The sequence below is a fragment of the Trachurus japonicus genome, chromosome 9 (genome assembly GCF_045865225.1).
Source record: "Trachurus japonicus isolate A0001 chromosome 9, Traja_1.0".
Lineage (NCBI taxonomy): Eukaryota > Metazoa > Chordata > Actinopteri > Carangiformes > Carangidae > Trachurus > Trachurus japonicus.
In genome coordinates this window covers 6,907,535-6,922,729 of record NC_140915.1, presented here as the reverse complement: position 1 = coordinate 6,922,729, position 15,195 = coordinate 6,907,535, and the positions used below count along the sequence as shown (strand labels likewise).

Genomic DNA, 15,195 nt, shown 5'->3' with positions numbered 1-15,195 from the left:
GAGTTCTGCACCGTTTGAAGGAAGCATTTGGAAAGACTTTGCCCCTCAGATGTGAATACGTGTTATAGAAGAGAAACACACATTTCAAGACTGCTGACACGTATAATTAGAACAGACCACATCATGTGATTTTCAGCCTCCTTTCAGATTTAATAGAAGGTACAGTAGTGCAAGGGATCATCACACAGGATCAGGTGATGAAAAAAAAAAGTTGCGCGTGTAGTGTGATAACACTTGGCGCACTGCCCCAGCTGAACACACAGGCAATAAAAAAAACTATGCTCGCATCAGCTGCTCTACAACCATGTGTGTACCAGAATAAAGGTAATTAAAAAAACTGCTTGTATCGGCAGCTGACAGTACAGCAAATATGGTATAAAGGTAAACATACTACATATGTAACTATTTACTGTAAGTATATGAATATTATAAATATTGTCAATATCTGAGATGAAGTATCTCATGTTAAAATTTAAGTTCTGATAATATACTGTTACATTAGGCCTTTTCAGGACCGCAGACCTGGCAACCCTGGCTCAAGGTCGGGTTTTTGCTTACAATTCGTATGGCTTTCCTTTGTAGTAAAGAAAAAAAATTAGTTGGTATTTGTTTTATATGCATATCCGCATACCTCAACAGAATAAGATGGGACTATGAGTAAATAGCATAGTATTATTACTTGCTTTTTAATGTTGCCGGAGGTATCATCACGGAGTAAGAATTTCATTGTACTGTATGACGCTGTCTTCAGTACAGTATATATGACAATAAAGATTTGATTGATTGATTGATTGATTGATTGATTGATTGATTGATTGATTGATTGTGATTAAATATGTATTTTCATTTAAAATTCTGTAGTAGTTATTTAGTTCATTTTAATTATTTGACCACCTTTTCTAAATTAAAAATGAACCAGAACTACCTCAAGTCATTTCTCATGAACCTTCGTCCCCACTGCTATCAGGTTCTAACACCTTAGTCAAAAGCAGAGACTAAAAACCTGAGGGTTACCTGAGCCAGTTTATAAACAGCTTCAGACACCAGTCAATGCTAAATTCACTCATCTCTAACACTGCAAAAAAAAAAAAAAAAACTAATTTCCAACCCAAAACTTTTTATGGAAAATCAAAAAACAAACAAAAAAACAACTCTCAGTGACAAAGAAAAATTATGTGGTTTGGAAATGATCTCAATGGCAAAAATACCTAAATAATAATAATAAAGCGGGCTAGCTTGCTTTAAAGGCTTCCTTTAAAATTTTCACTGGAACCTTCTTCAGTCCCAACTTTCTGTCTTTTAGTAAAAGTAACGCAACATTATTATATCCCTTTCACTTCAGTGTTTTTATGCCAAAATGTAATGTTTCTAGTCCTATAACAATTTAACTAAATCTTCATATAAAGTGCATTTAACTCTTCATCATATTCAACTGTAACTCTAGTAAACTCCTGTTAATATTCAACTCTCTTTCCTGTCTGGAATGGCAGGATAATGGATTCTTGCTGGACAATGCCCCCCATTTCCTCCTTACATATTCAAAAAAAAGTAGTAATCATTGTGAAATTAGGTTTCTGTATTAATTAATACCATAATTCCTACCCATTAACTGTGAGTTGTTACTGTTAACATGCTGCCAAAACCTGACCACAAAGGCATAAAGTACCGGCAAAGTACTAAAACTGACAGAGAGCTAGTTTCAAATCAATTAATGAAGCAATGTTCCAATGCAGACACTCACCTGTCAATGTCCATTAATCGATTTCCATTTTCTCAAATTTTCTTTAAACTTTTAGTAACATTTCAATCAGAGCAGAATTTGTTGCTGCACCATCACTCTACCTTGACCCTGAACTCTTTGCAGTTATTGTCCTCATACCTCTAGGCTAATAAAAAAATAAAAAGGGAGTGGGACAGCTTGTATGTTCAAAGGTCAGGTGGGATAACTGTAAAACTATGTTCATGTAAATTAAGACTACGGTTACACGGAAATGATCTGAACAGAAAATGCAAAAGTAGCGTTGCGTTCTCACTTTTTATTTTGCATTTAGACGAGCGTTTTTGGGGTGGAAATCTGCGTGCATACGGTGATGCAACAGTCTGTGGAATTCATGCACGCCAGGCACCGAGGTGGCAGTGTGCCACACAACACACAACACAACCAAGTCTGCACGCATGTATACAACCCGTTAGAATTTTTTTCTCTTCTTCTTCTTCCTCTTGATTTCTGGCAGGCTGTATGCCAGCCATCGTAATGCTGCCCTCTGTGCCCTCCTCAGCAATTGGAGCAGACTTTTGCATTTCACCCTGTATGTTACCTGTGTGTTTTGATGTGTGTGTGTGTGTGTCTGTAACTGTAATCACATGAAGCTGGTTCTAGAGTCTGTGTGTGTGTGTGTGACTGACTTGACACATAGTTAGTTAGTAGCTGCATCCTGTGTCAGTCTGATTTAGCTGTGTCTGTGTTTATAAACATTTAAACGAGCGCCAGGTGGATTGTTTATGAAGTTAACGAGCTCTGGCCTGAGAATCAGACATTACCACGGCAACTCGAGGTGGTTACCACGGCGATAGGGGGCCCCAGGTTGAGGCAGACAGAAACGTGGAGAAAAAGAATGGGCCTCATTCACCAATATCTTCTTAAGAACCTTCTTAGATTCTTTCTTAAGTTGTTCTTAAGAGGTTCCTTAAAGGGATAGTTCAACATTTTGGCAAATTGGCCCATTGCCATAATTGCTATAGTCATAGCAGTAGGTTCGTTACCTTTAATTGTAGGTGTAAGCTATTTTTAGTACAGCGGAGCGCAGCAGCAGGCTGCTCAGAGCTACGCTATGGAGGCTAAGGGAATTTCTTGGTTTCCCTCATTAAACTCATCAAATACAAAATCCCAAAACTCCACAGCGCTTTTGTAGACAAGTTGTGACCTGCACAACCACCACGCTATGAGATAATGACGGAACGATACGAAACGGAGCCGTTTTCGAGGTAAATTCATACAAAACCGCTGATGCGCGTTGCGTTCAGGGACAGTTTTTCAGCAAGCAGTCTCCGTATTTACCCTGTATTTACCTCGAAAACGGCTCCGTTTCGTATCGTTCCGTCATTATCTCATAGCGTGGTGGTTGTGTAGGTCACAACTTGTCTACAAAAGCGCTGTGGAGTTTTGGGATGTTGAATTTGATGAGTTTAATGAGGGAAACCAAGAAATTCCATTAGCCTCCATAGCGTAGCTCTGAGCAGCCAGCTGCTGCGCTCCGCCGTACTGAAAATAGCTTACACCTACAATTAAAGGTCATGAACCTACTGCTATGACTATAGCGATTATGGCAATGGGCCAATTTGCCAAAATGTTGAACTATCCCTTTAAGAAAACCCTACGTCAGATTCATCAACGCGTTCGTAAGCCTCAGAATTGTTCGCAGCTGTGTTCCTATTGATGAATGCCATCTCCTCGTAAGTTGAGGGCGTGTGCCAGGTGAGTCTAATTAACATATGATTAGCATAGGTAACAGCCCCATCAATGCCCGTAAAAGGGCATGAGACTGCAGGGCCGTGTGCACACAGAGACCACAGGCACTGAGCAGAGAAGGTGAAGTGAGAAAGAAAGTTGAAATGCTCAAATGAAAATCTGGGCGGGAGCACCAGACTCCAAACGTAAAAAGAACTGAAGTAGTGAAGTGGCGCTACTGCGGCAGGAATGAAACAAAGAAACAAACAAAAGGCTTATATTTAGTTTATATTTTTATATTTAGGCTATATTTAGTAGCGTCAGCAGTGGATGCAGCTCTTCAGTTGTTAACAGAGAGACCACACTCTCACGTGTGCCATCATAAATATCATCATATTATCACATATGAAAAAAATTGCAGCCCGCAATTAGAAAAAAAAAAAATCATATCGGCAGCTGTATGCCCCCCCCCCCAAAAAAAAGAGAAAAAAACAACTGATATGAATTAAGTGTCTATAATGTTTTTTAAGAGACTGCAATGATTTGTCTATTATTATTATTAATATATATGATTATTAAAAACATCATAAAATAATTCTTATTCAAATCATATAATATAACTGCAGAACAAAAGAAAACGCTATAATCGGTTATTTTTGCAGAAGTCTCAGCACCTAAAAGTGCGTAAGTATACTCCTGACTGTTCGTAGATTTTGTTCTTAGTTAAGAACAAATTCTGGATAAGAAAACATTCATGAATGCCACAATCTTTGTAAAAACTTCGTAAGTAGGACTTAAGAACAAATTTGTTCTTAAGAACGGTTCGTGAATGAGGCCCAGTGATTTTCTGCCTCTGCACTGGTCTCGTAAAAGGCTTAGCGTGACCAAACGGTAACTCCTATCTGAACAAAACACAGATCAACGTTGCTCTAAGGACTTCCTGAAAAATGTGGTACGATTTGGTGTTTCTACAGTAAATATTTTGGAGACGCTGGCAGTTTTAAAACATCGGTCCGTTCTGCTTCTCTCAGAAAATATTTGTATTGGACTCAATGAGGAGCAGAGACAGACGTGGCCGCACTCAGAGGCTGTTTCTGTAAATTCTGTAAGTCTCTCTGATATTTTGAGCACATGATATGAGAGATAACAAGTTTGTCTTACAAATTCTGAAAAAATCATGTGTGTAGTAGAGTGTAAATTGTGGCCGTGCTGACAGTTTATCCAGAAAAAATACAGAATGTTATTTCACTCTCTCCCATTCTAACCGATGATGTCACGCACTCTGACACAAACATTCCGTGCAATACACAACCATTATAATCTCATAATTTCTCCAAAAATGATCATGGTCATTGATCATGGATTACAGACTGCAGACTGACTGAGTCGCTCTTCGCCGTGTCCGGTTCGTGGTAGACATCTGGCGGTTGGCCGATGTCCGGTTCCGTGAAGCCCACCACCCTGAACCGACCTTTGCCCTCATCAGACGGTTTGGATCCATCAGTTGGAGCCGGTGGAGCTGAGGAGGCCGGGGCCGGGGAAGGAGAACCGGATTCTGACACCACATCCACCTGGAAGCGGCTGCCGCTCTTCAGGGACGGTTTCTGTCCCGACTAGGGATGTCACAATTAATCACGGTATTAAACGCCACAATTAATTGATCGCAAAGATTCCTAACTACCGTCACTTCCCAAAAAAAGATTATGTATAAACCGTGTCGGCAGACGAGCGCCAAAGTAAAGGTAAATGCACAGATACTGGTCCATTTACCTAACGTAGCATTGAATTGGTAGGAATTTAAATGCTAGTGTCATTTGTAATTAAAAAAAAAGATGAAAATTAACTTAAACATTTGGTATCGATGACAATTAATGACTTCAATATTTCAAACACTTCCCCTGGCAGATTAATAATTGGTCATATTTTAATAGATATTCAAAATATTTTATAATTAGTAATGTATATTTTAACTAAATTTGATTTTACATATTAATAGTGTTGTGAAATTAATTCATGCATAATAATCGTAATACCATGATTATTTCTCTGACAATAATTGTACCAAAAAAATCTATTATCGTGACATCCCTAGTCCCGACTTTATGACGTTAAAAAAAGAAAAAACAGCCTAAAGAGTCACTGATGCACCGAGAGACAAACGGTCACCGTGAGAGGGAGACCTGCTCGGTGAGGTCCAGGCAGCAGCGCCGCAGCATTCAGCACCGAGCGGCCGGAGAGGAGCCACAGACCGAGACACCGGAGCACCGACACAACATCTGGAGACAGTGGTTCACTCCTCCGCTCTCCTCCTCTCGGTGCTGGATGCGCCAGGACGCACGGAGGTGACCTGTGTGCGCTGCGCGTAACGGACACCAACCAACTGCGTCTCTCCGTCTACGAGTTGGCGGGAGTGTCGTCCCCTCGGTTGGTGACTCAAACGGTTTATTGTCATCGCTCTTTCTCTCTCCTCCTCCTCCTATCTGGACTCTCGAGACATCCCAGCGTGTCGGGAACACAACGGAGGAGAGAAGAAGAGGATGGATCGGTGTCCATTACGCACCGAGGTTTGGCAAGCGTCCTGACGCATACAGGAGGAGATCATGGAGAGGAAGGAACAGAGATAGAGAGACCACTCGAAAAGATGAAAGATGGGGTAATCAGAGACTTCACCTCAGAGTTACAGTTTATCAATCAGTTTTATTTACGGAACCAAACTCCATTTCAACAAAAACACGTTACATAAAACTTTCGTATGTTAAAGCATAAAATACATTTGTCATCCGTGCTGGTGACTCACTGAGACACATGAGACCTAGACACGCAGGGAAGAGCGCATGAGTTGTGTGCGCGTGCAGCAGCATCATTAGCATAGAGAACAACAGCTGCTTTCTCTGTTAAAGTTCTTGATGCTGAAGCCAAACACTGAACAATGAGGACAGGGACAGAAAGACAGGAACCAGTTTCACCAGTTTAACTTTATTCCGTTTAAAAGTTTATGTAACCGGATCAGTCTGTCTGTGGATGTGGCGGTGTCTGCGGTGCATGAAGAACGGCACGGGCACACAGGACCTGCTCTCACGGCCCTCAATGGCTCCTTTTTCTTTTATTCTGGTCTGGTATAAAGATAACACAGCGACAGAGATGTCATCAAAGTGCAACTGCGAGCATTCAGGTCTCCAGCACAGAAGTTTTTCTCTTTGCAGAGGGATGTACAGTGCGCCGAAAGTCAGCAGTTACACTATTAACCCGGCAGGCGGCTCCAAAACTATACACAGATGAGCACATAGAAGAAATTCATAATGAAGGTTATTTCTAACCCTGTATATTTAGAATCTAATAATCTCATATGGTTCCCAACCTGGGGGGCGCCAAAGATCCAGGGGGGGTCGCAAAGCCCTCTTGATGAGTAGGCTAAGTATTTAATTCATATATGTGACAAAATCAACTAAATTCAAGGGCCACATTAAACATTTATTTGTGTATTTAAATAGATAAACAAATAAATTATTGGCCTATATCAATAGACGATTGAATATCAACAGTTTTAAAACATTAAATACATAATATACAGCAGAGCAATATCAGTCACAACAAATACTACTGATAATAGTATTTTTGGTTACAGAAGTTAATATATTTATAATTGATTTAAAAAAAAGCTAAGCTAGCAGCAAAAAAAAGAATGAAACTGCTGATCTTCCTATAAAGTTATGCAGGGAATGTCATCATCTGTAGCGAGTATGAGCTGAGTGATTGAATTAATAAAAAATACAAACACAATATTTCAGTTTAGCATTGGCTGATACATCAACTTGTTTAATCAAATAGGCCTACTGGCTAGCATGCTACATTATGTTCAGCATGCTTCTTTACAAGTTACCAAAACCAGCATCTCACTCATCACCCCAAACACTTAAGTTATGTTACATGAATATAACCCCAGATCTGACTTCACTGTGAGGTCAAAGTGAAGAATGTCCTGAAAGCTCCTCAACTCCAATATGTCAATAGATGATTGAATATCAACAATTTTAAAACATTAAATACATAATATACAGCAGGGCAATATCAGTCACAATGAATTTTAAAAAGAGCATGGAACAATGAGGAAAAAACTGTGTAAAATTACAACATATTCTTCAGAACTTGTACTTTTAAAAACACATGTTGTATAAACCAGTGCTCTAGTCCATATCTGTGAAAATTCAGCAGTTTTCTTTATTGCACTTCTGCACCATAAATGATAGTTTGACTATCATTATTATATAGCCTATACAAGCTCTATATAGTACAACTATAAACTTTATAGGCTGACACTTGTCTTTCTGGGGTGTTTCTGGGTTGTGTGTGCAATCATTACCTAATAATATAAAATCAATCAATGAATATATATGTATACACAGAGAAGTGTGTGTGTGTGTGTGTGTGTGTGAGAGAGAGTGTGAGTGAGAGAGATGGGTGGCCTGGAATGGCATCAAATTCCCAGCCTGAATTGTCCCAGTCCGCCACTGCTTGCAAGGCAATAAAAACAAAATAGCTGGCAAAAGAAAGTTGCCCTTCTACTAGCAGAGTGTTTGATTGTTTCTGGTCTAACTTGATGTTATCTCAGTTTTTCTCTGCACTTTGAATCTTTTCCTCATGAAATCTGACAGGGCCACTGCTCCTCTGGGATCAGAAGTTTCTCTTTCAGATCATTGATCTCCTTTTCATGTTTTTTCTGCAGTTCCTCCAGGTCTTGCCTGTCACTGTCTTCATCTCTCTTCTCTTTCATCTCTTTTTCATGTTTCCTCTGTAGCTCATCCATTTTTTCTTTCTCATTTGTTTCATATTCTTCCAAAAGTTGCTGTTTTAATTCATTTAATTTATTCTCATGTTCTTTCTTTAGTTCATCCAGTTCTTCCTTCTGCTTTTGTCGCTGGTGTTTCAAAAACTTCAGTTTCCACTCATTCATTTTTTGCTCCTGTTTGATGGACAGCTCAGCCTTACTCATCCTCTGATCTTCTTTACTTTGGTTCACAAGTTCTTTCTCCAATGATTTCATTTCCTCTTTGTGTCTTTTCCTGAATTCATCCAGTTTTTCTTTCTCTTTTCTTTGGTTTTCAAGCGGATGTTCTTTTAGAAGATCATCCACCTCTTTTTTCTGTGTGTCCTGAATCATCTTAATTTTTTTCCTGTTTTCTGCTTTTTGTGTCAGAAGTAGCAAAACCAACTCAGTCACCTCTTCTTTGTGTTTGTCCTGCAGTTCATCCATACGTTGTTTCAGATTTTTTTCTTTGTGTTCTGAGAGATCCTGTAGGTTTTTATAATCTCTCTGTTTCTCCTCCATGTTTTTCTCATGTTGTTGCTTCAGGTCCATCACTTCCTTCATGTGTTTGTCTATCAGAGCTGCAAAGTCCTTTTCCCTTTTCGCTCTGAACTCATTGAATTCTTCAGCTTGTTTTCTGGCCTCCTCCTCGTACTTCTTCTTCATCTTCTCCAATTCAGTTTTATAATTTTCCTCTAATTCTTTACGTTCCTTCTCTTCCTGTTCTCTTCTCATCCTGTCCTCTTCTTTTCTTCTGTTTTCAGATTTCTCTCTTTCTCGTTCATATTCTTGGAGTTTTCTGAGTCTTGTTTGTTCTTCCTGTCGTCTCTGTTCATCTTCTTGTTTTCGTTTTTCCCACCACTCTTTTTGTGTCTTCTCCCAGGCCTCGTGTTGTTTTTTCATCTCCTCTTTACTCTCCTCCAGCTCTTTGTCAGCGATCTCTTTCGATTCTGCTTTTGATATTATTTCATCCTCCAGGTCTTTAATTTTTTGTTTCCACTCTTGTCGTTGAATTTCTTCCTGTTCTCTCTTCTTCCTGTCTTCTTCTTCTCTCTCTTCCTGTTCTCTCTTCTTCACTTCACGTTCCTTCTTTATATTTTCCTCCATTTCCTTGAGTTGTTTATCTCTCAGTTTTCTCTCTCGTTCAATTTCTGCTCTCTGTTCTTCCATTCTTCTGTTCATGTCCTCCTTTTCTTCTTTGTGTTTTCTTTCTAGTTCTTCCTTCTCTCTCTTCATGTCTTCATTCTCCTTCAGGATCCTCTCCATTTCTTTCTGTATTGCGGCTTCGGCCTCTTGCAGCATCTCATTAGTGAAGCAGCTGCCTCCATTTCTCTTCACCATGGTGTTGATCTTCTTTATCAACTCTCTGACTTGTGGAAAATTGTGTTTATCATAGTTATTAAACACATGGTATCTTCCTCCACAGTCAGAGATCAACTTCTTAAAGGAATCATCACATGTGTTGATGTACTCTTCAATGGTCAGATCCTCATGTTCCAGTTTATCTCCTCCAGTTAAAAGAATGATGGTGAATGACTCTGAATTCTTCCCAAAGACTTCCTTGATGAGTCTCAGTGTCTCCTTCTCCTCTGCTGTGAATCTTCCAATCTCTATCACCAACAGGAAGACATGTGGACCTGGAGCCAGAAGACTGATACATTTCACCATCTCATCATTAACGTCTTCATGGGACAAGGTTGTGTCAAACAGACCAGGAGTGTCGACCACAACAACAGGACGACCGTCCACTTCACCCTGAGCTTTCTGACAAAACCTGGTGACAGATGTTTGTCTTGATCCAGCTTTGAACTCTTTTCTTCCCAGTATGGTGTTTCCTGAAGAGCTCTTCCCACTTCCTGTCTTTCCTATCAGCACAATCCTGAGACAGTCTGGACTCTTCTTGTCATCATCACCTGTGAAAGATGAAGACTTGGAGTTCATTTAAGTGCAGACAGTTTTACCACTCTTTAGACAGCAAAATACATCATACTGCAAGTTTTTCAATGTAATTAAAAGAAGGAACATTTTTTATATTACAGACTCATAAAGACTTTAGTATAATTTTTAATTACTACATGTCCTCATTTTTGCTTTTTTGAAAATTAAAAACACAATATCTAAAAATGGTTAAACAATTATTTAAAATAATAATAAATAATAATAATAAAAGTTCTCATAATATGCCTCTTTACATACCCAATAATTGTTCAGTACTTACAACTCATTTTGCCTTTTGTTCTCCACTCCTCCAGTTCCGTTTGCATTCGGGTAATTTTTTCTATTTGCACACATGCAAACGCCTCAGTTGTGTAGCAGGATGGTTTGTCTTTGTCAGCTCTCATCTTGTCCACAGTGTCCAACAGCTCAGGGATCTGCTGTTTGTCCTTGATGTTGACAACAACAGATCTTCCTCCACAGCTCTGACAGAGCTCCTGGATGTCTCTGTTATCTCTAACAAAGTTAACAACAGCTGGAGCTGTAGGATCTGACTCCACAGTGAACAGGATCATGGTGAAGTCATTGACTCTACAGCTGAATGAGTTCTGGATGGTTTCTAACTCTCCTTTGTCATCATCAGTGAGGGGACCCACAGGTAGGACCAGGATGAAGCCATGGACGCCCTCAGGATCACAGAGGGAGATACACCTGAACGCTTTCTTCATCGCTTCCTCCTGAGGTTTCCCATACAAGGCAGGAAGCTCCACCAGGGAAACCTGACGTCCACACACCTCTCCCTGATGTTTAACACACTTTGATGAGACTGAATGAAGCTCTGTCTGACCTAAAATGGCCTCAGCTGCTGAAGTCTTCCCTGCTCCTCTCCTCCCACACAGAACCAGGTTTAGAGCTGCTTTCATGGGTTCAGACTTTGGTGTCTTAGTTAAAATTAAATCCTGATCACCAAAAACATCACAGCTCACATGTCCATCGTTTTCCTTCACAATTTGATCCATTCTTGTTAACAGCTCTGGAAGTTCAAGGTTCTCCTGCTTCAAGTATCTGTCTCTACAGATTCTGATCATGTGTTTTAATGGTGGATGGTTCATGTAGTTTTCACCTGAACTCTCCTCTCTGGGTGTTGATATCAGTATCAGTGAATGATCAAATGATTGATCACTAAAGCGTTGAAGAACTCTGCAGAGCCTCTGTTTGTGTTCCTCAGTGAAGTCTTCAGGCTGTAGAACCAGCAGGAACGCATGAGGTCCAGGATCAGAGAGACTCACACAGTCCTTTATAAACTCTGTCAGTTTGTCTTCAGAGATGTTTGGATGCAGCAGATCTGGAGTGTTGATGACGACTATTTGTTTCTCCTTCCACCGTCCACTGACTCTCTGACAACAGTCTGGTTCTTCCTCAGTGTTGAACTTGGTCTCTCTCAGTATCAAGTTCCCCACTGAACTCCTCTGAGACCAGCTGTTCCCCAACAGAACAACCCTCAGCTCAGACACTGAAAAGGAAAACAATTAAATTAGAAATAAGTCTTCTGAAATGAATGTAAGTGTGAAGGTATCACTCCTTTTGACCTGAAGAAAATTAACTGTGCCATACAGGTCATACACAATTAGTTTATTTAGTTAAATTCTTCAGTTAACAAATCACTGTGGATTCAGGTCTCATGTAAAAACAGATCAGCTCTGTCTCAGTTCAGTTTGACTTACTGGAAGGTGGCAGATATTCATAGCTGTCACAGCGCTTCCTAAACATCACTGCGAAAACACAGAGATGTAAATATTCACTCGTTATCTTTGTATTTACACTCAGCAGTATGTCAGATTATGAAAAGAACATTATGGAGAGGAGGACAAATGTTTTATTAGTCAAACAGTTACTGTATATACAGGGTGTATAGTGCAAAAATCAGCATCATTTGTTGACACAAACTGATTGTGTGTTAATTAGTTACAGAAAATATGTAACACAAACCTGATTTAAATTCAAATGATGGAACATGACAATACAACACACTGTGAACCATAAGGACAAGTAGCAGCCACACACACACACACACACACACACACAAAACTCATAAGTCCTTAATGGAAATGTGAGAAATATTGTGTAAAAGTTTAATTCATGTTGTCATTGACATTAATAGTAACACACACACGATGCGTTCAAGTGAAACTCTGCATCTACGTATACTGAGTGAATTCAGGTGGTTTCCAGCTCAGACTGTGAGGCTCTGTGAATGATGTTGTTGATTGATCACCAGTTATCAGTTATTCAGATGATTAACTGTAACTTCTGATGTGAAATTATTTAAAAAATAAAATACATTTACACAAACAAGCAATTACCATGACCATAGTTTTCATTATATTTATTTTAATCATGAAACAGGTGAAACAGATTTAAAGTTTTCTGTTTGAGTTATATTTTCGGTTCAGAAAATATCGTTTCAGAAACTAGGCCTACAGAAATCAATAAAATAATATGTAGGACCAAAGTTGATTTTAATTGGGCTTTAATGTGAAGACACTGTCAGCATTATTTACTTTATCATTTCTAACACCTTTAAGCTGGCTTTATACCACGAAATCCGTCCGTCCGTACCAAACGTTATCTCCGTAACTGGCCTACATACCTCCATCCGGTTTCACCGTTTTTATGGATGTCATAAATTACAGCGCTAACAGCGTTCGTTGACATGGTAAACGTTGCCATGTCAACGAACGCTGTCATTACCGGCATCAATATTAAATGTATGTACCCTCTCACCAACTCACATATCTTCTCCAAATTCTGCCCCATTTTTAAATGTTTAATGTTTACTCTCGTCTTCTCCTTCTTCTTTGAATTACCGGCAACTACCCTCTTCTTCGCCGATTTTAGTATTGGAGTGACTTTTCTCTGCTTCTGACTCAATACTGCCACCCCGGTTACCGGTGGTAGTGCTCCATTTCATCCGGAGCACTCTGGATTCATAAGCTCAGAGGCAACGGATCCACTGACGGATGAAACGACCTCCGGATACGGACGAAAGTGTCCTTATCCGTTTTTACTGTAGGGTATAAATGGGCCTTTACTCTTTGTTTAAAGTGTGACAGCTACAGTGTCTGTGCTTGGATTAATGCGTCACTGTCAAACATCCTCACAGGTTTCACTATGAACTGAGAACTGAAAATATAAACAGTCTATGATATGAACACATTTTCTGTTTGTGTTCAAGAGTTCTGCTCGAGGGCTGCGACCTGTTTATCTTTAGAGGAAGTAACTGAAATACATAGACAAAACCACAAGAACAAATTCACATGTGAAGTGTGAACACAGCTGTCCTGACACATTTGGGTTCAACCACAATGAGAACACTGATCACACTCTGTTGAACTTCCCCACAGCATAAAACAGTGTTATATCCATACATACTTGCCAACTCTCCCAATTTATGCGGGAGACTCCCGATTTTTAACCCCATCTCCCACGATGCTCCCGGTCAGTAATTTCTCCCGCTAATCTCCTGATGTTACAGTGAAGGAAACAAGTAAGATTGTGGGGGATATTTGTTGCAGTATCTGGCAACCCTGGCCTGCCTGCACGTACAGTATGAGGCAAGTCGGTGACATGACTCAGTCACTCACTGGAAGCAGTGATATGCTAAGTAGCGTTGATACTGCTGGTCTCCTGCCGTTGTCGACGTCGGCACGAGCGGACCTATTGGTCCGAGTGGACCTGGCGGCGCGCATTCAGTGTCTCCCTATTTTTCACAACCCAATGTTGGCAAGTATGTATATCTAACTTAAAGCAGAAGTAACAGTAAGCGATCCGGTGGTTTTGGCTAACTTCCTGTCAGCAGATGGAGTTAGCAGTCCCCGCCCTCGTCCCTACGTCACCACATTCAGGCGCATCCCTTGGCTGCACACACAAAGAGGACCGCCCCTTTATGCCGTTCTCTCTCCTCATTGGATAAAGGTTGTAGGATACAAGGAAGGTTTTCTCCTTGGCTCAGAGCAGAGCAGAGTGACTGAGAGACCCGTGATTCGGTCCAAACACTCTATGTAAGTGATTGCTGTCGGAAGATATAACTATTTAAGACTTATATTAACACAAATATATCACTTACTTCTGCTTTTAGTTTAGTCATAAACGGTCCACCAACTCATGAACAAACCTTTATGTAAATTCATAGATTATCAGTGCCACTGCTGCGTTACTCCTGTTCACTCCAGTGACTACTACCAGTGACTACGCAAGGCAAGGCGAGGCGAGGCGAGGCGAGGCGAGGCGAGGCGTGACGTTAAAGGAGCTGGATGTAAGACTGTGGCCAAAACTGTTGCTAATTCAAAATACTGCAGCACGTTGGAGTACACAGACAGTATGGAGGTTTTAATTGATCGAAACTTTCAATAATGCTCCACTAGGTCCAATATCACACTAATAGCCATTCAAATGAGCATAAGAGTCCCTCTTTAGTGAATCACTGTGGATTCAAATCTTGTGTAAAAACAGATCAGCTCTGTCTCAGTTCAGTTTGACTTACTGGAAGGTGGCAGATATTCATAGCTGTCATTCCGCCTATGACCCCTCCAATCATTTCTCCCTGTGAAAACACAGAGATGTAAATATTTACTCAGTTATCTTTGCATTTACACTCAGCAGTATGTCAGGTTACAATAAGAACATTATGGAGAGGAGGACAAATATTTTAATAGACAAACACAGTTATATACAGGGTGTATAGTGCAAATATCAGCATCCTTGACACACACTGCCCCCTCCTGTATAAAAACAGCTGTTTCTTTTAAAAACGTAAAAAATATAACAGATTTTTTTTGAGGGTTAAAATCAAATGGAAACATATATGAAGTCCTTTCATCATAAAAACATGTGTGTTAATTAGTTACAGAAAATATGTAATGCAACCCCTCCCCCGATGCGTTCAAGTGAAACTCTGTAAGTATTCATACTCCTCTAACTTTTCCACATTTTGTCACGTTAGAGCCAC

At 40.0% G+C, this 15,195-nt stretch overlaps 2 protein-coding genes across 3 annotated transcripts in view; both read right to left on the bottom strand.

Annotated features, from left to right (window-relative positions):
* The window catches only part of gramd2b (GRAM domain containing 2B), a 339,132-nt gene that overhangs the window by 152,529 nt on the left and 171,408 nt on the right, over nt 1–15,195 (bottom strand). The window lies entirely within an intron of this gene.
* LOC146980836 (GTPase IMAP family member 8-like) lies at nt 8,073–11,957 on the bottom strand. Its single transcript, XM_085788017.1, has 3 exons — nt 11,912–11,957; nt 10,471–11,700; nt 8,073–10,165 (listed from the first exon to the last, which is right to left on the bottom strand). The coding sequence occupies exons 1-3, from the start codon at nt 11,955–11,957 to the stop codon at nt 8,085–8,087; spliced, it is 3,357 nt and encodes a 1,118-aa protein (XP_085644143.1). The 3' UTR covers nt 8,073–8,084.

Bases quoted from the DNA above. Each gene is read 5' to 3' on its own strand.
- LOC146980836 (XM_085788017.1), bottom strand. From the start codon at position 11,957: ATGTTTAGGAAGCGCTGTGACAGCTATGAATATCTGCCACCTTCCA. The intron at 11,701-11,911 runs GTAAGTCAAACT...TTTCCTTTTCAG, and splicing joins TGAATATCTGCCACCTTCCA to TGTCTGAGCTGAGGGTTGTT. The intron at 10,166-10,470 runs GTAAGTACTGAA...CATCTTTCACAG, and splicing joins AACAAAAGGCAAAATGAGTT to GTGATGATGACAAGAAGAGT.